This window comes from Macaca thibetana, chromosome 12, assembly GCF_024542745.1.
Source record: "Macaca thibetana thibetana isolate TM-01 chromosome 12, ASM2454274v1, whole genome shotgun sequence".
Classification (NCBI taxonomy): Eukaryota; Metazoa; Chordata; class Mammalia; order Primates; family Cercopithecidae; genus Macaca; species Macaca thibetana.
In genome coordinates, this window is record NC_065589.1 from 68,471,752 (window position 1) to 68,489,069 (window position 17,318).

At 39.9% G+C, this 17,318-nt stretch overlaps 1 protein-coding gene across 2 annotated transcripts in view; it reads left to right on the top strand.

The window, feature by feature from the left end:
* GPR155 (G protein-coupled receptor 155) overlaps positions 1-17,318 on the top strand; it is a 52,837-nt gene that overhangs the window by 25,941 nt on the left and 9,578 nt on the right. For both annotated transcript variants that reach the window (XM_050751768.1, XM_050751770.1), the window contains 5 exons: positions 1,300-1,510; positions 6,185-6,289; positions 12,623-12,759; positions 14,203-14,298; positions 17,177-17,241. In XM_050751768.1, the coding sequence (XP_050607725.1) occupies positions 1,300-1,510; positions 6,185-6,289; positions 12,623-12,759; positions 14,203-14,298; positions 17,177-17,241 (614 nt within the window). The remainder of the gene's footprint in view (positions 1-1,299; positions 1,511-6,184; positions 6,290-12,622; positions 12,760-14,202; positions 14,299-17,176; positions 17,242-17,318) is intronic.

The window sequence follows — 17,318 nt, forward strand, 5'->3', positions numbered from 1 at the left end:
CTGTTCTTGTGAATGTCTCCTTTTAGCTTGTTAATGTGCCTTGCTAGACTTACATTAAAATTAACTTTGAAAATCTATTTCAATTTATTGCATATCAGATTGGTGATTCTATATCACTTTGTCTCACCTAGAACATTACCATTTTACATGTCTAAGTCCATTTTTAGCTGAAGATTTCTAACTGCTTAAAACTCATTGAATGTTCTCAATCACACTTAGGAATTGTGTTTCCTCTGCTGGAGAAAAGAGTGATTAATTTAAAACCATTTAATAAGTTAGCAGCAATAATAAAGGTCAAATTCTTGACTCTTAATCCTATATAAATATAAATTTCAGGACAAAACATATCTAGGAAAAGTATGCTTGAAAAGCCATAGAGTAGGTGGCTTGTGGGACCTGCAGAATTCTTTAGGGGTAGAGTCCAAAGGTGTGTGTTTTTAAAAAACCTCTCCACATAATTTTGATTTCTTACTCTTTTTTTCTGTTTTGCAATTTTGGATTTTATTGCATTTTTGTGAGAATGAACAAGATTATGCATATAAAAGGTTTAGACTAGTCTTGGCATCTGATTAGTGCTCAATAAATATTAGCTATAATTCTTTTTAATATAATTACCATAAAAATATCATAGTGACTGAAGTATGCATGCACTATACGTGAAAGTGAGCAGAAACTTAGAAGTAAAGAAAACATCTGAGAGAAATCATTTAGATACCTTGTAAAGGAAACCAGTGGCTGTGTTGGTAACCAATTGCTATATAATGAAAGAAACATCTAAAAACCTTGTGTGATTACAAGCAAACCCTAATTTCTCTCCAACTAACTTATATTCCTTACATATACTTACCTTTTTAAAAGAGCCACTGTTCTAGAGTATTTAAAACTGTGGAGATACATTGTCCATCAAAAATGTGCCCTAAGATGGCCGGGCGCGGTGGCTCACACCTGTAATCCCAGCACTTTGGGAGGCTGAGGCGGGTGGATCATGAGGTCAGGAGATCGAGACCACCCTGGCTAACATGGTGAGACCCCATCTCTACTAAAAATACAAAAAATTAGCCTGGCGTGGTGGCGGGTGCCTGTAGTCCCAGCTACTCGGGAGGCTGAGGCAGGAGAATGGCCTGAACCTGGGAGGAAGAGGTTGCAGTGAGCTGAGATCACGCCACTGCACTCTAGCCTGGGCAACGGAGCAAGACTCCATCTCAAAAAACAAAACAAAACAAAACAAAAACATGTGCCCTAAGATTATCAAGATGAAGTTGTGAAAAGTGGCCTGGTACCTTTTTTTCATGTCGGCAGATGATCACCACAGCGGTCACCCTGTTCTGCAGCATCCTGATAGCTGGCATATCACTCATGTGCATGAACCGGACTACCCAAGCAGGAAGCTATGAAGGTTTTGATCAGTCTCAGAGCCACAAAGCGGTAGAGCCTGGAAATACTGCTTTTGAGGAGACTCCAGCACGAATAAATGAACCAGAACTTTTTACAAGCTCTATTCCAGAAACAAGTATGATCTTTTTAATTTTATTTTTATTTATTTGAGACAGAGTCTTGCTCTATCATCCAGGCTGGAGTGCAGCGGCATGATCTCAGCTCACTGCAACCACTGCCTCCTGTGTTTAAGCCATTCTGCCACTTGAGCCTCCAGAGTAGCTAGGACTATAGGTGCCTGCCACCATGCCCGGCTAATTTTTGTATTTTTAGTAGAAATGGGGTTTTGCCATGTGGCCCAGGCTGGTCTTGAACTCCTGAGCTCAGGTGATTCACCTGCCTCTGCCTCCCACAGTGCTGGGATTACAGGCGTGAGCCAGCCTGATCTTTAAACATAAAGAAACTGCTACATGCCTTTGTAGCATGTATCCTGAATGTTTTGTTTTAGGGAAACTTCCTTGAACTATTTTGAATATCATGAGTACTTGTCAAATGAAGAATTTGAATCACAGCAAACTTACTTGTAAAATTATTCATTAGATTTTTGTTTATAAGTCCTATTGTGAGTATACACTTTAGTTAAATTCTAAAACTTCCTTGGACCTGAGAATATAGAAAAAAGTAACAACTGAAGGAAAGCCCTAACTAGGAAACTAAGCACATACATAAGTTAATTTAACAATATTGTATCAGGCAAGCACCATCAATAAAATGAACTAAAGGAGGCCTGTTTGAATCCAGATTAATGATGTAAGTCAGGTTTGGACAAACTATAGTCCATAGGCCAAATCTGGCCCACCACCTGTTTTTGTATGGTCCACCAGCTAAAAATGTTTTGTTTGTTTGTTTGTTTATTTATTTATTGCCACAGAGTCTCGCTCTGTTACCCAGGGTGGAGTGCAGTGGTGCAATCTTGGCGCACTGTAACCTCTACCTCCCGGGTTCAAGCAATTCGCGTGTCTCAGCCTCCCCAGTAGCTGGGACTACAGTCGCATGCCACCACCCCTGGCTAATTTTTGTATTTTTAGTAGAGACAGGGTTTCACCATATTGGTCAGGCTGGTCTCAAACTCCTGACCTCAGGTGATCCACCCGCCTAGGCCTCCCGGTGTGCTGGGATTATAGGTGTGACCCACTGCACCCAGCCTAAAATGTTTTTTACATTTTTAAAGGGTTGAAGAAAAATTAAATATTTTGTGACTCTTAAAAACTACATGAAATTTAAATTTCATGTCCATAATTTTATTGGAACATAGCCATGCTCATTCATTTATATGTCATCTATGGCTACTTTCATGCTATAATGGCAGAGTTGAGTCTTTGGGGCCTATACTAGGGCAGTAGGTATTAGATAAACAGGTGAGGCCAAACTCAGGCAAAGTTGTATTGACAGGGTTTGGTAACTGATTAGAAGCTGAGTGAGGGCTAAGAGAGAAACAGAATAACTTCCAGAAATCTGATTTAAGTGAATGTGTAATTGTGGGTATTACCTAAGAAGGAGAATTCAGAGAGAACAGAATTTGTAGGGGAAGATAATGAGTTCGATTTGACCCTTCTAAGTTTGAGATGCATGAGACACCAAGGATTCATTCTAGTTTCTCAGTGTACTTCTTAAAATGGGATGCTTACATCTGAATATAGCATTCCAGTTACCACGGTCCTAGGACACAGTAAGCATTCAATATTTGATGAATGCTTGTTGACTGAGTGAAAAATAAAGAGAAAAGAAACGTTTAATTCTGCCTAACATTACATTAGCTTACTCTGATGATTTCATCTTGAATTTATGAGCAACTAAAAACCTGCCTCCCACCCCAGTACCTTACTGAACAGTTTCTCTCCAATCCTGAATTTTTGCATCTGGCTTTTAAAAGTCTAGGGCAAGGCTGGGTATGGTTGCTCACACCTGTAACCCCAGCACTTTGGAAGGATTGCTTCAGCCCAGGAGTTCAAGACCAGCCTGGCAACATAGTGAGACCCTGACTCTACAAAAAAAAAAAAATTAGCTGGACGTGGTAGTGCACACCTGTAGTCCTAGCTACTCAGGAGGCTGAGGCAGGAGGATTTTTTGAGCCCAGGCAGTTGAAGCTGCAGTGAGCCATGGTCACACTGCAGCAATCCAGCCTGGGCAACAGATATGATCCTGTCTTTAAAAAAAAAGGTCTAGGCTGGGCGCAGTGGCCCACACCTGTAATCCCAGCACTTTGGGAGGCCAAAGCGGGTGGATCACGAGGCCAGGAGTTCGAGACCACCCTGGCTAACATGGTGAGACACCATCTCTAGTAAAAATACAAAAATTAGCCGGGTGTGGTGGTGGGTGCCTGTAATCCCAGCTACTCTGGAGGCTGAGGCAGAAGAATCGCTTGAACCAGGGAGGCGGAGGTTGTAGTGAGCCGAGATCGTGCCACTGCGCTCCAACCCCAGATGACAGAGCAAGACTCCGTCTCAAAGAAAGTCTAAGACAGGACTTCAGTATTTGCCTAAGCCTGTCAGGACTGAGATTTCTTTGTGCCTTGATTTGTAATCACATATGTCAACTTATTTATTATATGTTGCTTTGCTTCTCTTCTCTTCTCTTCTCTTGAAACAAAGTCTTTCTCTTCTCTTCTTTTGAAACAAAGTCTTTCTCTGTCTCCCAGGCTGGAGTGCAGTGGTGCAGTCTTGGCACACTGCAACCGCCACCTCCTGAGTTCAAGTAATCCTTCCTTTTCAGCTTCCCAAGTAGCCGGGACTACAGGTGTGTGCCACCACGCCTGGCTAATTTTTGTATTTTTAGTAGAGGTGGGTTTTCACCATGTTGGCCAGGCTGGTCTCAAACTTCTGACCTCAAGTGATCTGCCCACCTCAGCCTCTCAAAGTGCTGGGAAAACAAGCATGAGCCACCACACCTGGCCCAGTTTTCTTTTTTAAAAGAAATAAAACTTACCAATAAAGTCAGAATGTTTGTTAGAATCTTTCATTCCTGTTAACTCCAGAAGCAACCACTATTATGAATTTGGATTGTATCCTTCCAGAGCAGAATTTTACTATACTTTTATAATATGTGTAGTCTTCCGTCAACAATATATAGTATTTTTATATGCTTTTACATTTTTATATAAATCTTATACTGTAGATGTCTTATTGCACTCAATATTTTTCAATTCATTTTGTAGATGTAATCAATTGTATGCATATACCAAATTTTATTTATTAATTTCCTTACTAATGGATTACGTTGCTTTAAAATATTTTGCTATTAGAAACAATACTGTAATGAACAGCTTTATTCACATCTCCTTGAGTATACATCAAGATACATCAAGATTATACCTAGGATGTTGCTGAGCGCAGTGGTTCATGCCTGTAATTCTAGCACTTTGGAAGGCCGAGGCAGGTGAATTGCCTAAGCTCAGGAGTTGGAGACCAGCCTGGGCAACATGGCAAAACCCATCGCTACAAAAAAATACAAAAATTAGCTAGGCATGGTAGCACATGCCTGTAGTCCCAGCTACTCAGGAGGCTGAGGCGGGAGGACCACCTGAGCCTGGAAAGCAGAGATTGCAGTAAGCCAAGAGCGCACCACTGTACTCCAGGCTGGGAAACAGGGAAAGACACTGTCTCAAAAAAAAAAAAAAAAAAAAGCCTAGAATGGTAATTTCTGAGTCAGGAAATAGGTAAGTTCCCATGGCTTTAATGTGAACCCTTTGTACTGTGTTCCTAATGTTACATCTCTAACCTGACCCCTTTATATAGATCCAATCCCAGATTTCTGTAGTTCCTTCCCTTCCTTCCCTTCCTTTCCTTCCTTCTCCTACCTCCCTTCATTCCTTCCTTCCCCTCCCTCCCCTCCCTCCCTCCCTCCCTCCCTGCCTGCCTGCCTGCCTGCCTCCCTCCCTCCCTCCCTCCCTCCCTCCCTCCCTCCCTCCCTTCCTTCCTTCCTTCCTTCCTTCCTTCCAGCCTCCTTCCTTCCCCAGGCTGGAGAGCACTGGTGCAGTCATTGCTCCCTGTATCCTTGAACTTCTGGACTCAAGCAATCCTCCCACTTCATCCTCCCAAGAAGCTGGACTATAGGCATATGCCAGCATGCCCAGCTATTTTTTAAAAAGTTTTTTGTAAAGACAGAGTCTTGCTCTATTACCCAGGCTGGTCTTAGATTTCTAGCCTCAGCTGGACATGGCAGCTCACACCTGTAATCCCAGTTTTCTTTTTTAAAAGAAATAAAAGCACTTTGGGAGGCCGAGGTGGGCAGATCTCTTGAGGTCGAGAATTCTAGACCAACCTGGACAGCATGGTAAAACCCCATCTTTACTAAAAATTTAAAACTTAGCTGGGTGTGGTGGCAGGTGCCTGTAATCCCAGCTACTCAGGAGGCTGGGGCGGGAGAATCACTTGAACCCGGGAGACGGAGGTTGCAGTGAGCTGAGATTGCGCCACTGCACTCCAGCCTGGGCAACAGAGCGAGACTCCACCTCAAAAAAAAAAAAAAAGATTCCTAGCCTCAAGTGATCCTCCCACCTCAGCCTCCCGAAGCACCAGGTGTAAGCTATCATGCCTGGCCACATTCAATACTTCGATGATATTAAGTTTTTTATGTTTTGTATATGAGTGAGAACATTTGAATATTTGGATAGATACCATATGAAAACTATTGAGGCTACATGGGAAGTGTGTGTGAGTGGATTTTGTTTTGTTTTCTTTGGCATCTCTTGAAATTGTCCGTTTCTGTTGTGGTTGGGGCTCTACTCTCACGGACTATTTGATTGATACAGGTTGCTGCTCCTGCTCCATGGGAAATGGTGAATTACACTGCCCATCAATAGAGCCAATAGCAAACACAAGCACCAGCGAGCCTGTGATTCCTTCGTTTGAGAAAAGTAAGTGCCTCTGGACTGAGGATGGGATTAAGGGACAGAAGATTCCTTATTCTTATCCCCCAAAAGAACTCTACATAGGATATCTACAGAAGCTACAAACATCAAGAATATAGATTCTCAATTAAGAGCAAAGAAGTGCTAATAGGGAATAATTGTGCATAGACAGAATATTCACTTTAAAAAATAAAGTTCTCACAAAGTAATAATAAGTAGTATCATACACATTCCCCAATAAATTTAACCCAAGTGACAAATCCAGGAAGTTTGCCCTAAAAGGCATTTTGGTGGGAGGTGGGGAGAGGGAAGCTTTTTTCTTGTTTTAGAAACCGAGACTTTTCCCCCATTCTCATCCCCCAGGACCAGGACTAATTAATTTGTTCTTAATTATGTTTTGAATCTGTATGCTTTAAATATGGCCATTCTTATAAAACAAGGAACAAACACCTTTAAAAGTAATAACCTCTTGGCCAGGCACAGTGGCTCACGCCTGTAATCTCAGCACTTTGGGAGGCCAAGGTGGGTGGATCACAAGGTCAGGAGTTCGAGACTAGCCTGGCCAACATGGTGAAACCCCGTCTCTACTAAAAATACAAAAATTAGTTGGGTAGAGTGCTGGGCGCCTGTAATCCCAGCTACTTGGGAGGCTGAGGCAGAAGAATTGCTTGACCCCAGGAGGCAGAGGTTGCAGTGAGCCAAGATCATGTCACTGCACTCTAGTCTGGGTGACAGAGCAAGACTGTCTCGGAAAAAAAAAAGTAATAACCTTTTGACTAAGAGATTGAATTACATTTGTGGCCTAAATTTCAAATTATTCAAAACAACCAAACATACTTCATACTTGCGTGGAATTGCAATGCATTTTTCATTTATTATACTTATTTATAATCAAACTAAAAAGGGAAACCCCCCAAAATGCTCTTTTTGATAAAGCATATGTCAACTATATTATTGCTAAAGGCATTATGTTTTTATATAAGAAATGTAAGGATTATAGAAAACAATGTATGCAAATCACTTATCACAGTATGTGGTATACATAGTAAATGCTCATTAAAATATGTAGTAGCAGTAGTAATTATTGTTATTCAGATGGGATTTATATTTGGCTGCTATCTGCTGGCAAGGAATGAATCTTAAATAATAATAGAATTCACGTTTCCATAAAAAGTAGTGAAAACATATCAGATATCAAGCATTCACTGACTTTTTTTTTTCTTTTACAAGAATCCCTTTCTGGCAGTTAAACCATCTTTATTTTATCTGTCTGCCTTTTTTCTAAAATTGTTTCTTTACATCAGAAAACCCAAGGTTGTCCTCCTTATTGTTTGCACCCTACACAATATACCTAATAGTAAAATCCATTAACAAATTCAACATGTAATCTGATTTGGCAAATTTCATTTTCCCTCCCCAAATCTCCTTAGGCTTTGCTTATCTGTCATTTTCTTCATTAATAATGTTGATTCTTGGCTGAGCATTGGTAGCTCACTCCTGTAATCCCAGCACTTTGGGAGGCCAAGGCAGGAGGATCATGCTTGAGCCCAGGAGTTCAAGACAAGCCTGGGCAACATAGCCAGAGCCTGTCTCTACAAAGAATCAAAAAACTTAGCTGAATGCAGTGGCTCATGCCTGTAATCCCAGCTACCCAGGAGGCTGAGGTGGGAGGATCACTTGAGCCCAGGAGGTTGAGGCTGCAATAGGCCATGATCATGTCTGAGCAAGAGCAAGACCCTGTCTCAGAAACCAACAAACAAAAAGTTGATTCTTCAAAATTCTCTTAAATTATAGGGGCTTGGATTTTCTGATCATATTTTATAAAAATCATATAGAATGAGAGCCGTTGTATAGGGACTTCATCTAATCATATAACTTAGTATCATCCCTGAGCCTAAAATAAAGCCTGAAGGAAATTAAACCATGGGCAAATTAGAATTTTTAGAGTTGACAATATAATTTATTCTCTACCCCTTGGCATAGTACAAAGGCAAAAATAAGTATCACATTTAGATTGTTGAATGGCAACAATGTATGAAAAAGCAAATGAAAGATAGCAAGATTTATTTTTATCTATTTTTGTAATATCTGTACACAATTTTTTTTTTTTTTTTGAGATGGAGTGTTGCTCTGTCGCCCAGGCTGGAGTGCAGTGGCGCCATCTTGGCTCACTGCAACCTCTGCCTCCAGGGTTCAAGCAATTCTCCTGTCTCAGCCTCCCAAGTAGCTGGGTTTACAGGCTCCTGCCACCACGCCCGCCTAATTTGTGTGTGTGTGTGTGTGTGTTTTTAGTAGAGACAGGGTTTCACCATGTTGGCCAGGCTGGTCTCAAATTCCTGACCTCAAGTGATCTGCCCACCTCAGCCTCCCAAAGTGCTGGGATTACAGGTGTCAGCTACCACGCCCGGCTTGTACACAATATTTTAAAACCAGATTTATTATATATAGGTATACTTCCAGGATTTTTCCACACATATATACAAATAATTTTTATTCAAATAGGATCATACTACAGAGACAGTTTGGCAACTACTTTCTTTTTACTTAGCAACATTATGAACCTTCCCCCATGCCATCAGCAATTGTGCTAGACCATGTTTAACGTGTATACATGGCCTTTTCTAAAATGTGGTTTTAGGAAATACAAATTTTTTCTTTTAGCTTGAGGGCAAGAGCTATAGAATTGTGGTCTTTAATCACTGACTTGTATAAGACTGTATGTTGGACTAGACGTCTATTTTGTAAAAAATGTTTTTCTTTGTTTTTGCTCCCATATATAAAGCAGAACTAAGAGAAAAACAAAGGCTTCCTGTGAAAAGTCCCTCACCTCTATTTTTGGCCAGAAAATAGTCATGCCTATGACTTGTGTTTGGTTCCATATGTGAACAAAACATGGTGTATTTTATGGTTCCTCAAAGGTGTTTCCTAAGTCAAAGTTTTTTTCAACTTTTATTTTAGATTCAGTGGATACATGTGCAGTTTTGCTACCTGGGTATATTGTATGATGCTGAGGTTTGGGGTACAAACAAATCCATCACCCAGATACTAAGCATAGTACCCAGTAGTTTTTCAGCCCTTGCCCCCTCTCTCCCTTCCACCTCTTGTAGTCCCCAGTTTCCATCATTACCATCTTTATGTCCATGAGTATCTGAAGTTTAGTTCCCACTTATAAGTGAGCACATGCAGTACTTGGTTTTCTGTTTCTGTGGTAATTCACTCAGGATTATGGCCTCTAGATGCATTCATGTTGCTGCAAAGGACATTATTTCATTCTTTTTTTTTTTTTTTTTTTTTTTTCTGAGACAGAGTCTGGCTCTGCCACCCAGGCTGGAGTGAGCAGCTCACTGCAACCATTGCCTTCTAGGCTCAAGCCATCATCCCACCTCAGCCTACCAAGTAGCCAGGACTGCGGGCATGTGCAACCACGCATGGCTAATTTTTGTTTTGTTTTGTTTTTGAAACGGAGTCTGGCTCCGTGACCCAGGCTGGAGTGCAGTGGCATGATCTCGGCTCACTGCAACCTCCGCCTCCCAGGTTCAAGCAATTCTCCTGTCTCAGACTCCCGAATAGCTGGAACTACAGGCAGCTGCCACCATGCCCGGCTAATTTTTATATTTTTAGAAGAGATGGGATTTCACCATATTGGTCAGGCTGGTGTCAAACTCCTGATCTCAGGTGATCTGCCCACCTCGGCCTCCCAAAGTGCTGGGATTACAGGCATGAGCCACCGCATCTAGACTTGTTTGGTTTTTTAGAGACAGGGTTTTGCATGTTGCCCAGGCTGGTCTTGAACTCCTGAGCTCAAGCGATCTGCCCACCTTGTCCTCTCAAAGTGCTGAGACTACAGGCATGAGCCACTGTGCCTGGCCTATTTCATTCCTTTTATGGCTGCATAGTATTCCATGGTATATATGTAGCACGTTTTCTTTATCCAGTCCACCATTGATGGGCACCTAGTTTGATTTCATCTTTGCTATTGTGAGTAGTGCTGTGATGAACATGCAAGTGTAATGGGATTGCTGGGTCACATGGTAGTCCTATTCTAAGTTCTTTGAGAAATCTCCAGACTGCTTTCCACAGTGACTGAACTAATTTATGTTCCCACCAATGGTATATAAGCATTCTCTTTTCTCTGCAGCCTCACCAGCATCTGTTGTTTATTGATTTTTTAATAATAGCCCTTCTGACTGGTGTGAGATAGTGTCTCATTGTGGTTTTGATTTCTCTGATGATTATTGATGTGGAGCATTCTTTCATGTTTGTTGGCTGCTTTTATGTCTTTGAGAAGTGTCTGTTCATGTCTTTTGCCCATTTTTTAATGGAGTTATTTGTATTTAGTTTGTTTGATTGTTTAAGTTCCTTATAGATTCTGGATGCTAGGCCTTTTTAGATGCATAGTGTGCGAATATTTTCTCCCATTCTGTAGGTCATCTGTTTACTCTGTTCATAGTTTCCCTCTGCTGTGCAGAAGCTCTTTAGTTTAATTAGGTCCCACTTGCCAATTTTTGGTTTTGTTTTTGTTTTTACCTTAAAACTTCCCAGTGTGGTGTTTTTGTTACAATTGCTTTTGAGGACTGAGTCATAAATTCTTCCTGAAGGCCAATGTCCAGAATGGTGTTTCCTAGGTTTTCTTCTAGGATTCTTACAGTTTGAGGCATTACTTTTTTTTCTCTCTCTTTTTTTTAAGACACAGTCTTACTTTGTTGCCCAGGCTGGAGTGTCGTGGCACGATGTTGGCTCACTGTAACCTCTGCCTCCCAGGTTCAAGTGATTCCCTTGCTTCAGCCTCCCAAGTAGCTGGGATTACAGGCGCCCGCCACCATGCCTGGCTAATTTTTATATTTTTAGTAGAGACGGGGTTTCACTATGTTGGTCAGGCTGGTCTTGAACTCCTGACTTCAAATGATCTGCCCACCTCAGCCTCCCAAATTGCTGAAATTATAGGCATGCGCCACCATGCCCAGCCGAGACATTACATTTAAATCTTTAGTCCATCTTGAGTTAATTTTTGTATATGGTGAAAGGCAGGGGTTAAGGCTAATTGTAAACTCTTTAACGAGAGGTAAGAGATAATAGTAATTTGTTTTACAGTTAGCCAAAATAGGGTATTCGTGACTAACATATAGATTTACCAGTGATAAAACTTCAGTTATTAATTTGGCCTTTAAAATCATATGTGTATAATTTCAATATATACAATATAAAAATAAAAATATAATATATATTATATACTTTTTCAACCCTTGTCCCCCTCCCTTCCTCCTCACCTCTAGTAGTCCTCAGTTTCTATTGTTGCCATCTTTATGTCCATGAGTATCTGAAGTTTAGTTCCCACTTATAAGTGAGCACATGCAGTACTTGGTTTTCTGTTCCTGTGTTAATTCACTTAGTATATATATAATATCTAATATATATTAGATATTTAATATATAACTTATATGTGTAAATTATAAATGTAATTATATATATTATTTTATTTACATATGCTTATATATTAATTTGTAATTTATATAAATAACATATACAAATTACATATGGAATTATAAATTTATATGATTATAATATATAATTATATATACAATATACATTTATAACATGTAATATATAAATATATTTTATGTAATTATATATAATTTATATATATAATTTATGTAACTAATATATAAAATAAAAATTGTATAATTTATACTTAATTATATTAATTATATAAAAATTATATATAATTTTTATTTTATTTTATTATTATTTCTTTTTTTGAGACAGAGTCTTACTCTGTGGCACAGTCTTGGCTCACCACAACCTCTGCCTCCCAGGTTCAAGCGATTCTCCTGCCTCAGCCTTCCAAGTAGCTGGGACTACAGGTGCACGCCACCACACCAGTTTAATTTTTGTATTTTTAGTAGAGACGAGGTTTCACTGTGTTGGCCAGGCTGGTCTTGAACTCCTGATCTCAAGTAATCCACCTGCCTTGGCCTCCCAAAGTGCTGGGATTATAGGCATGAGCCACCATACCTGGCCAAATTATGTATAATTTTTAAAGGTCAAATTATATCACTGATGTTAGATAATTATATATATAACATTGTTGAATAGTGTAAAAGGGAACTATTGTATTCTACTTATGTTTTTTTGAGATAAAAACATTTCAGCTAGAATTCTTCTAAAACAACATGAAGGAGCTTTCTTCCAATTTCATCTAAAATAATATACTGATTCTTAGCTGAATGTGCTTTTCTGTTGTTTCTCTTAGGAAGTCATTACAAATTTAAAATGCATTTAGATAAAATGCATTTAGATAAAAAGCTCTGATTACAAATTGTTGTGCTTACTATTTTATAGACGATCATTGTGTGAGTCGCTGTAACTCCCAGAGCTGCATATTAGCCCAGGAAGAAGAGCAGTATCTACAGAGTGGAGACCAGCAGCTGACCCGACATGTGTTGCTGTGTTTACTTCTCATCATTGGCCTGTTTGCTGTAATTGTTTTTTCTGGTTTTGTTTTGGGCCCATTTCTTTAAATTTTTGGCAAAGGTTTTATTCAGGCATCTGGGAAAAACTTAGTTGCTGCTTTCCAGAAGTGTGGTAGCTAGGTCACCTGAATTTGAATCATGAACTAAATATTTGGGGGTGTGAGGGGAAGAGATGAATCATTCACATTATTCCGAGGCCTAAGTGCTCCAATAGCTTATTCTGCTTAGAATAATTTATTCATTCTATGCTCTGAACCTAGAATTTGGTAAAAGCAGCTTTTTTTTTTTTTTTTTTTTTTTTTTTTTTTTTTGAGACGGAGTCTCGCTCTGTCGCCCAGGCTGGAGTATAGTGGCACAATCTCGGCTCACTGCAACCTCCGCCTCCTGGATTCATGTAATTCTCCTGCCTCAGCCTCCTGAGTAGCTGGGATTACAGGCGCATGCCACCATGCCTGGCTAATTTTTGTATTTTAGTAGGGAAGGGGGTTTCATCATATTGGTGGTCAGGCTGGTCTTGAACTCCTTACCTCAGGTGATCCACCCTCCTTGGCCTCCCAAAGTACTGGGATTACAGGCGTGAACCACCACGCCCAGCCCAAAAGCAGCTATTTCAATAATGTACACAGGGCCACTTATTCCTAACATACCTGACTGACCAAAGTGGATAAATGCCTACATTAATCTCTCAGAACATGAAACCTCAGTGTCCACCGGAAAAAAAAAAGAAAACTGAAAAACCTCTTAGAACATATTCCTCAGACAAACTTTAAAAAATAGTTTTCAATTATCAAAATAACATAACCACTTCATATAATAGATGCTTACAAAATTGAGAAAAGTAAAGTACAGTATTTTGTTTTTAGACTACATGCATTTCTTTGCTTACTAAATGTCCTATCTGTGAATTATCAGTTCTTATTATATAATTCTTTGAGATGGTTCAAGTGTAACTCGTCTAGAGGTAGGAGATGGACCAGATAACCTATGAAGGAACGCTTTGCATGCTGGGATGCTTGTGAGATAGTGTGATATCAGCCAGTACCACGTTAAGTGCTGTTTAAGAACAAAAATAAAAAAATAAGAAATGCTGCCAAGAATTGCTTAGTGATGTAATTGTTTTCATTGTGTAGAACTAAATTTAAAATCGGGCCTGTCTTAGGCTAGTTGGCAATCTTGATACATTATGTAAGCTTCTGTATTATGGCTCATGTCGTCTTGCTTCAAATCTGATCAGAATAGATAACTGTTTGAATGACATCTGTCAAGAGGAGAGGTTGAAACTTTCTTGTTGAAAAGATAAAGCCTCTCAGTGTTTTTTCTCTCAGTGTTTTTCCCTCTAGTCTTTTTCCCTGTAATGATTAAGTAGGTAAGTTATTGTACTATGCTGTGGATGGAGAGGAATTATTAGCTTGCTTGATTTTGAAATACTCTTTCCTCCTTCCTTTACAGAATCTTTCCAGTTGTTTATGGTGGTTATTCAACCAAGAGCCTGGAAGACTTTATGTTGAGTTACAGTTTTTCTGTGCTGTGTTTAACTTTGGCCAGGTATTTATTTATGGAAAACTTTGAGGGGTTTTTGTTTTCCTAGATAGGTTGATTGGTAGGGGGCGGGGGGAAGTGGGGAGTGGATTAGGATGTTGTTTTTTTTCACATAAAAAGTATTTAGTTTGTTTGCCAGCTGCTGGTATGCATGGCAGCTGACAGCTGCTGCTTGTCTTCTAGTAGAGATGAATTATTGTACTGGTTCAAGTCATCAGAATGTACACTGAGTGCTTCCACCAGAAAAATACCAGGTAGTAACTTTGGTGTGATCTTAATAAGTCACAATGGGACCAGGCTCATTGGCTCACACCTGTAATACCAGCACTTTGGGAGGGCAAGGTGGGTGGGTCACTTGAGGCCAGGAGTTCAAAACCAGCCTAGCCAACATGGTGAAAGCCCGTCTCTACAAAAAATACAAAAAAATTAGCCAGACGTGGTAGTCCATGCCTGTAATCCAAGCTACTGCAGAGACTGAGGCACAAGAATCACTTGAACCCAGGAGGTAGAGGTTGCAGTGAGCTGAGATTGTGCCACTGCACTCCAGCCTGGGTGACAGAGTGAGATGAGACTGTCTCAAAAAAAAAAAAAAAGTCACTTTGGGAAAATAACTTACTTTCCCTGAACCTTTAATTTAGCGCCTTAAATTTTTTTTTTTTTTTTTTTTTTTTTTTTAAGATGGAGCTTTGCTCTTGTTGCAATGGTGCAATCTCGGCTCACCAAAACCTCTGCCTCCCCGGTTCAAGTGATTCACCTGCCTCAGCCTCCCAAGTAGCTGGGATTACAGGCACGCACTACCACACCCAGCTAATTTTGTATTTTTAGTAGAGACGGGGTTTCTCCAGTTGGTCAGGCTAGTCTTGAACTCCCGACCTCAGGTGATCCAACCACCTCAGCCTCCCAAAGTGCTGGGATTACAGGCATGAGCCACCGCTCCTGGCCGTCTCCTTAATAGACATCATTTCATTTACATTTTGATGTTCCTTGAACAATAGATACTTAAATCTTAAGAATCATGTGGTGTATAAATAAATTTTGGCTAGGGATAGCAGTTACCATTCCTTGATAGCCTACTATGTGCCAACCATCGTTAAGCATTTTACATTCATTATCTCATTTAAACATCATGACAACACCTGAAAAGTAATATTATCACCCCCAGTTTATAAATTAGGAAACTAAAATTCCATAAACAAGTAATATGATAGGTGCTATTGTATATGTTTATGTCACTATTAAAATGGATACTTAAGGATAAGTTATATCTTACATATTGGAAAGTATTTTTATGTGCAAATTTCAAATTTTGACCTTTAACTCCTTACTTTTTTTTTTTTTTAATCGAGACGGAGTCTCGTTCTGTCACCCAGGCTGGAGTGCAGTGGCGCTATCTCAGCTCACTGCAACCTCCACCTCCTGGGTTCAGGTGGTTCTCCTGTCTCAGCCTCCCGAGTATCTGGGACTACAGGCACCTGCTACCATACCCGGCTAATTTTTGTATTTTTTGTAGAGATGTGGTTTCACCATGTTGGCCAGGCTGGTCTTGAACTCCTGACCTCAAATGATCCACCTGCCTTGGCCTCCCGAAGTGCTGGGATTACAGGCATGAGCCACTGTGCCCAGCCCTTAACTTTTTCATTAGAGAATATTAGTCCACAGATTGAGTATCAGGTCAGAAAACAAAAAAACACACTCATTTGAAATCACTGAGTTTGCCTATTAAATCGAAAATAATTTGCCATATGAATTAGTTAACATTTGTCAATAGATGCCGCTGTAAGTTTTTCCTAATTTCTTACAATATTTACAGTTTGGCCATTGTGATGGGAGCAAAAATGGCTATGCCCACAGAGACAAATGACCTTTATCCGTTTATTACAGACAGACATGAGCATCCTACTTGATATCTCACTTTGTGATACTGTTTAAGATCTGATTTTCTGTCTAAGATCTATAAAATACTGAGTTGAAAAACCATGTTCTGACTTAGCATTTTGCATTCAGGAAGCCCATTCTAAGCTGAGCTATCCAGAACTGGGACTGGGATGAGCTTCATCCCATGGGGCTGTGTCATCAACAGCAGCTAATGCCAGGAATGTTGCATTTAAAATGCTGCCCCACAGCTTAAGGCTGAAGTAGTTCAATGGAGCAAGACAGACACAAACCCCATTCCCATCCCATTTTCCTCTTGGGGAGGTGGTGTGGTAAGATCATTCCCTTCTGGCTGTTTATAGTATGGGGGATGAAGAAATTTGGGTCCTTCTGCATTCTCCATTCTACTTCCACCAACTTGCACTCAGATCCTTATCCCAGTGTGCCACAAGTGGCAGCTCCCAACTCCCTGCCTCTCAAAAAGAGTCTTAACTTGTCCTAACCTGTGGCTGATACCTGGTGCTAGGCGTTTGCCTTGTCACTCACAAATTCTTCAAACTCTTCCCCTAACCACTAGCCAGTTTCACTTTACATAAATTCTGTTCAATTATTGCGTTATTATTAGATACTGCAACACTTGTTAATTATATAATTTGTGAGGTCATGGAAAAATAATAAATACTTATGCACAGTGGGAAATATTTTCTTTTTATAAAGGGGAAACAAAGACATATATGCCCTTAAATGTTTTCATTTTACTATCATGTAAATGCGGCTGCTCAGCCCTGGTTTGTATCACCCCTCATAATGACTAGGATAGAATGATTGGGAAAAGGCAGCAAAGTATCACACCTGCCTTTGAAGGGCCTGCCTTGTGTGTTTCACTTAAAATGTTGCTCTCATCACTATAGGTTTGCCTCCTCAAACACTAAATGTGTTGACTCCCTTAACTTCTCTGTTTTAAAATGTTATTGTTGAATTCTGAAAAAAATAACTTTGTTTTCTTCCCTAGGGATTTATTTCCTTTGGAATCTTTGGATTAGATAAACATTTAATCATCCTCCCTTTCAAAAGAAGGTAAATTAAGTTTTGAAATAAATCTGTATCTGTAAATGTGATGACAAAGCCATTATATTAAGATACTGATGTGGGGC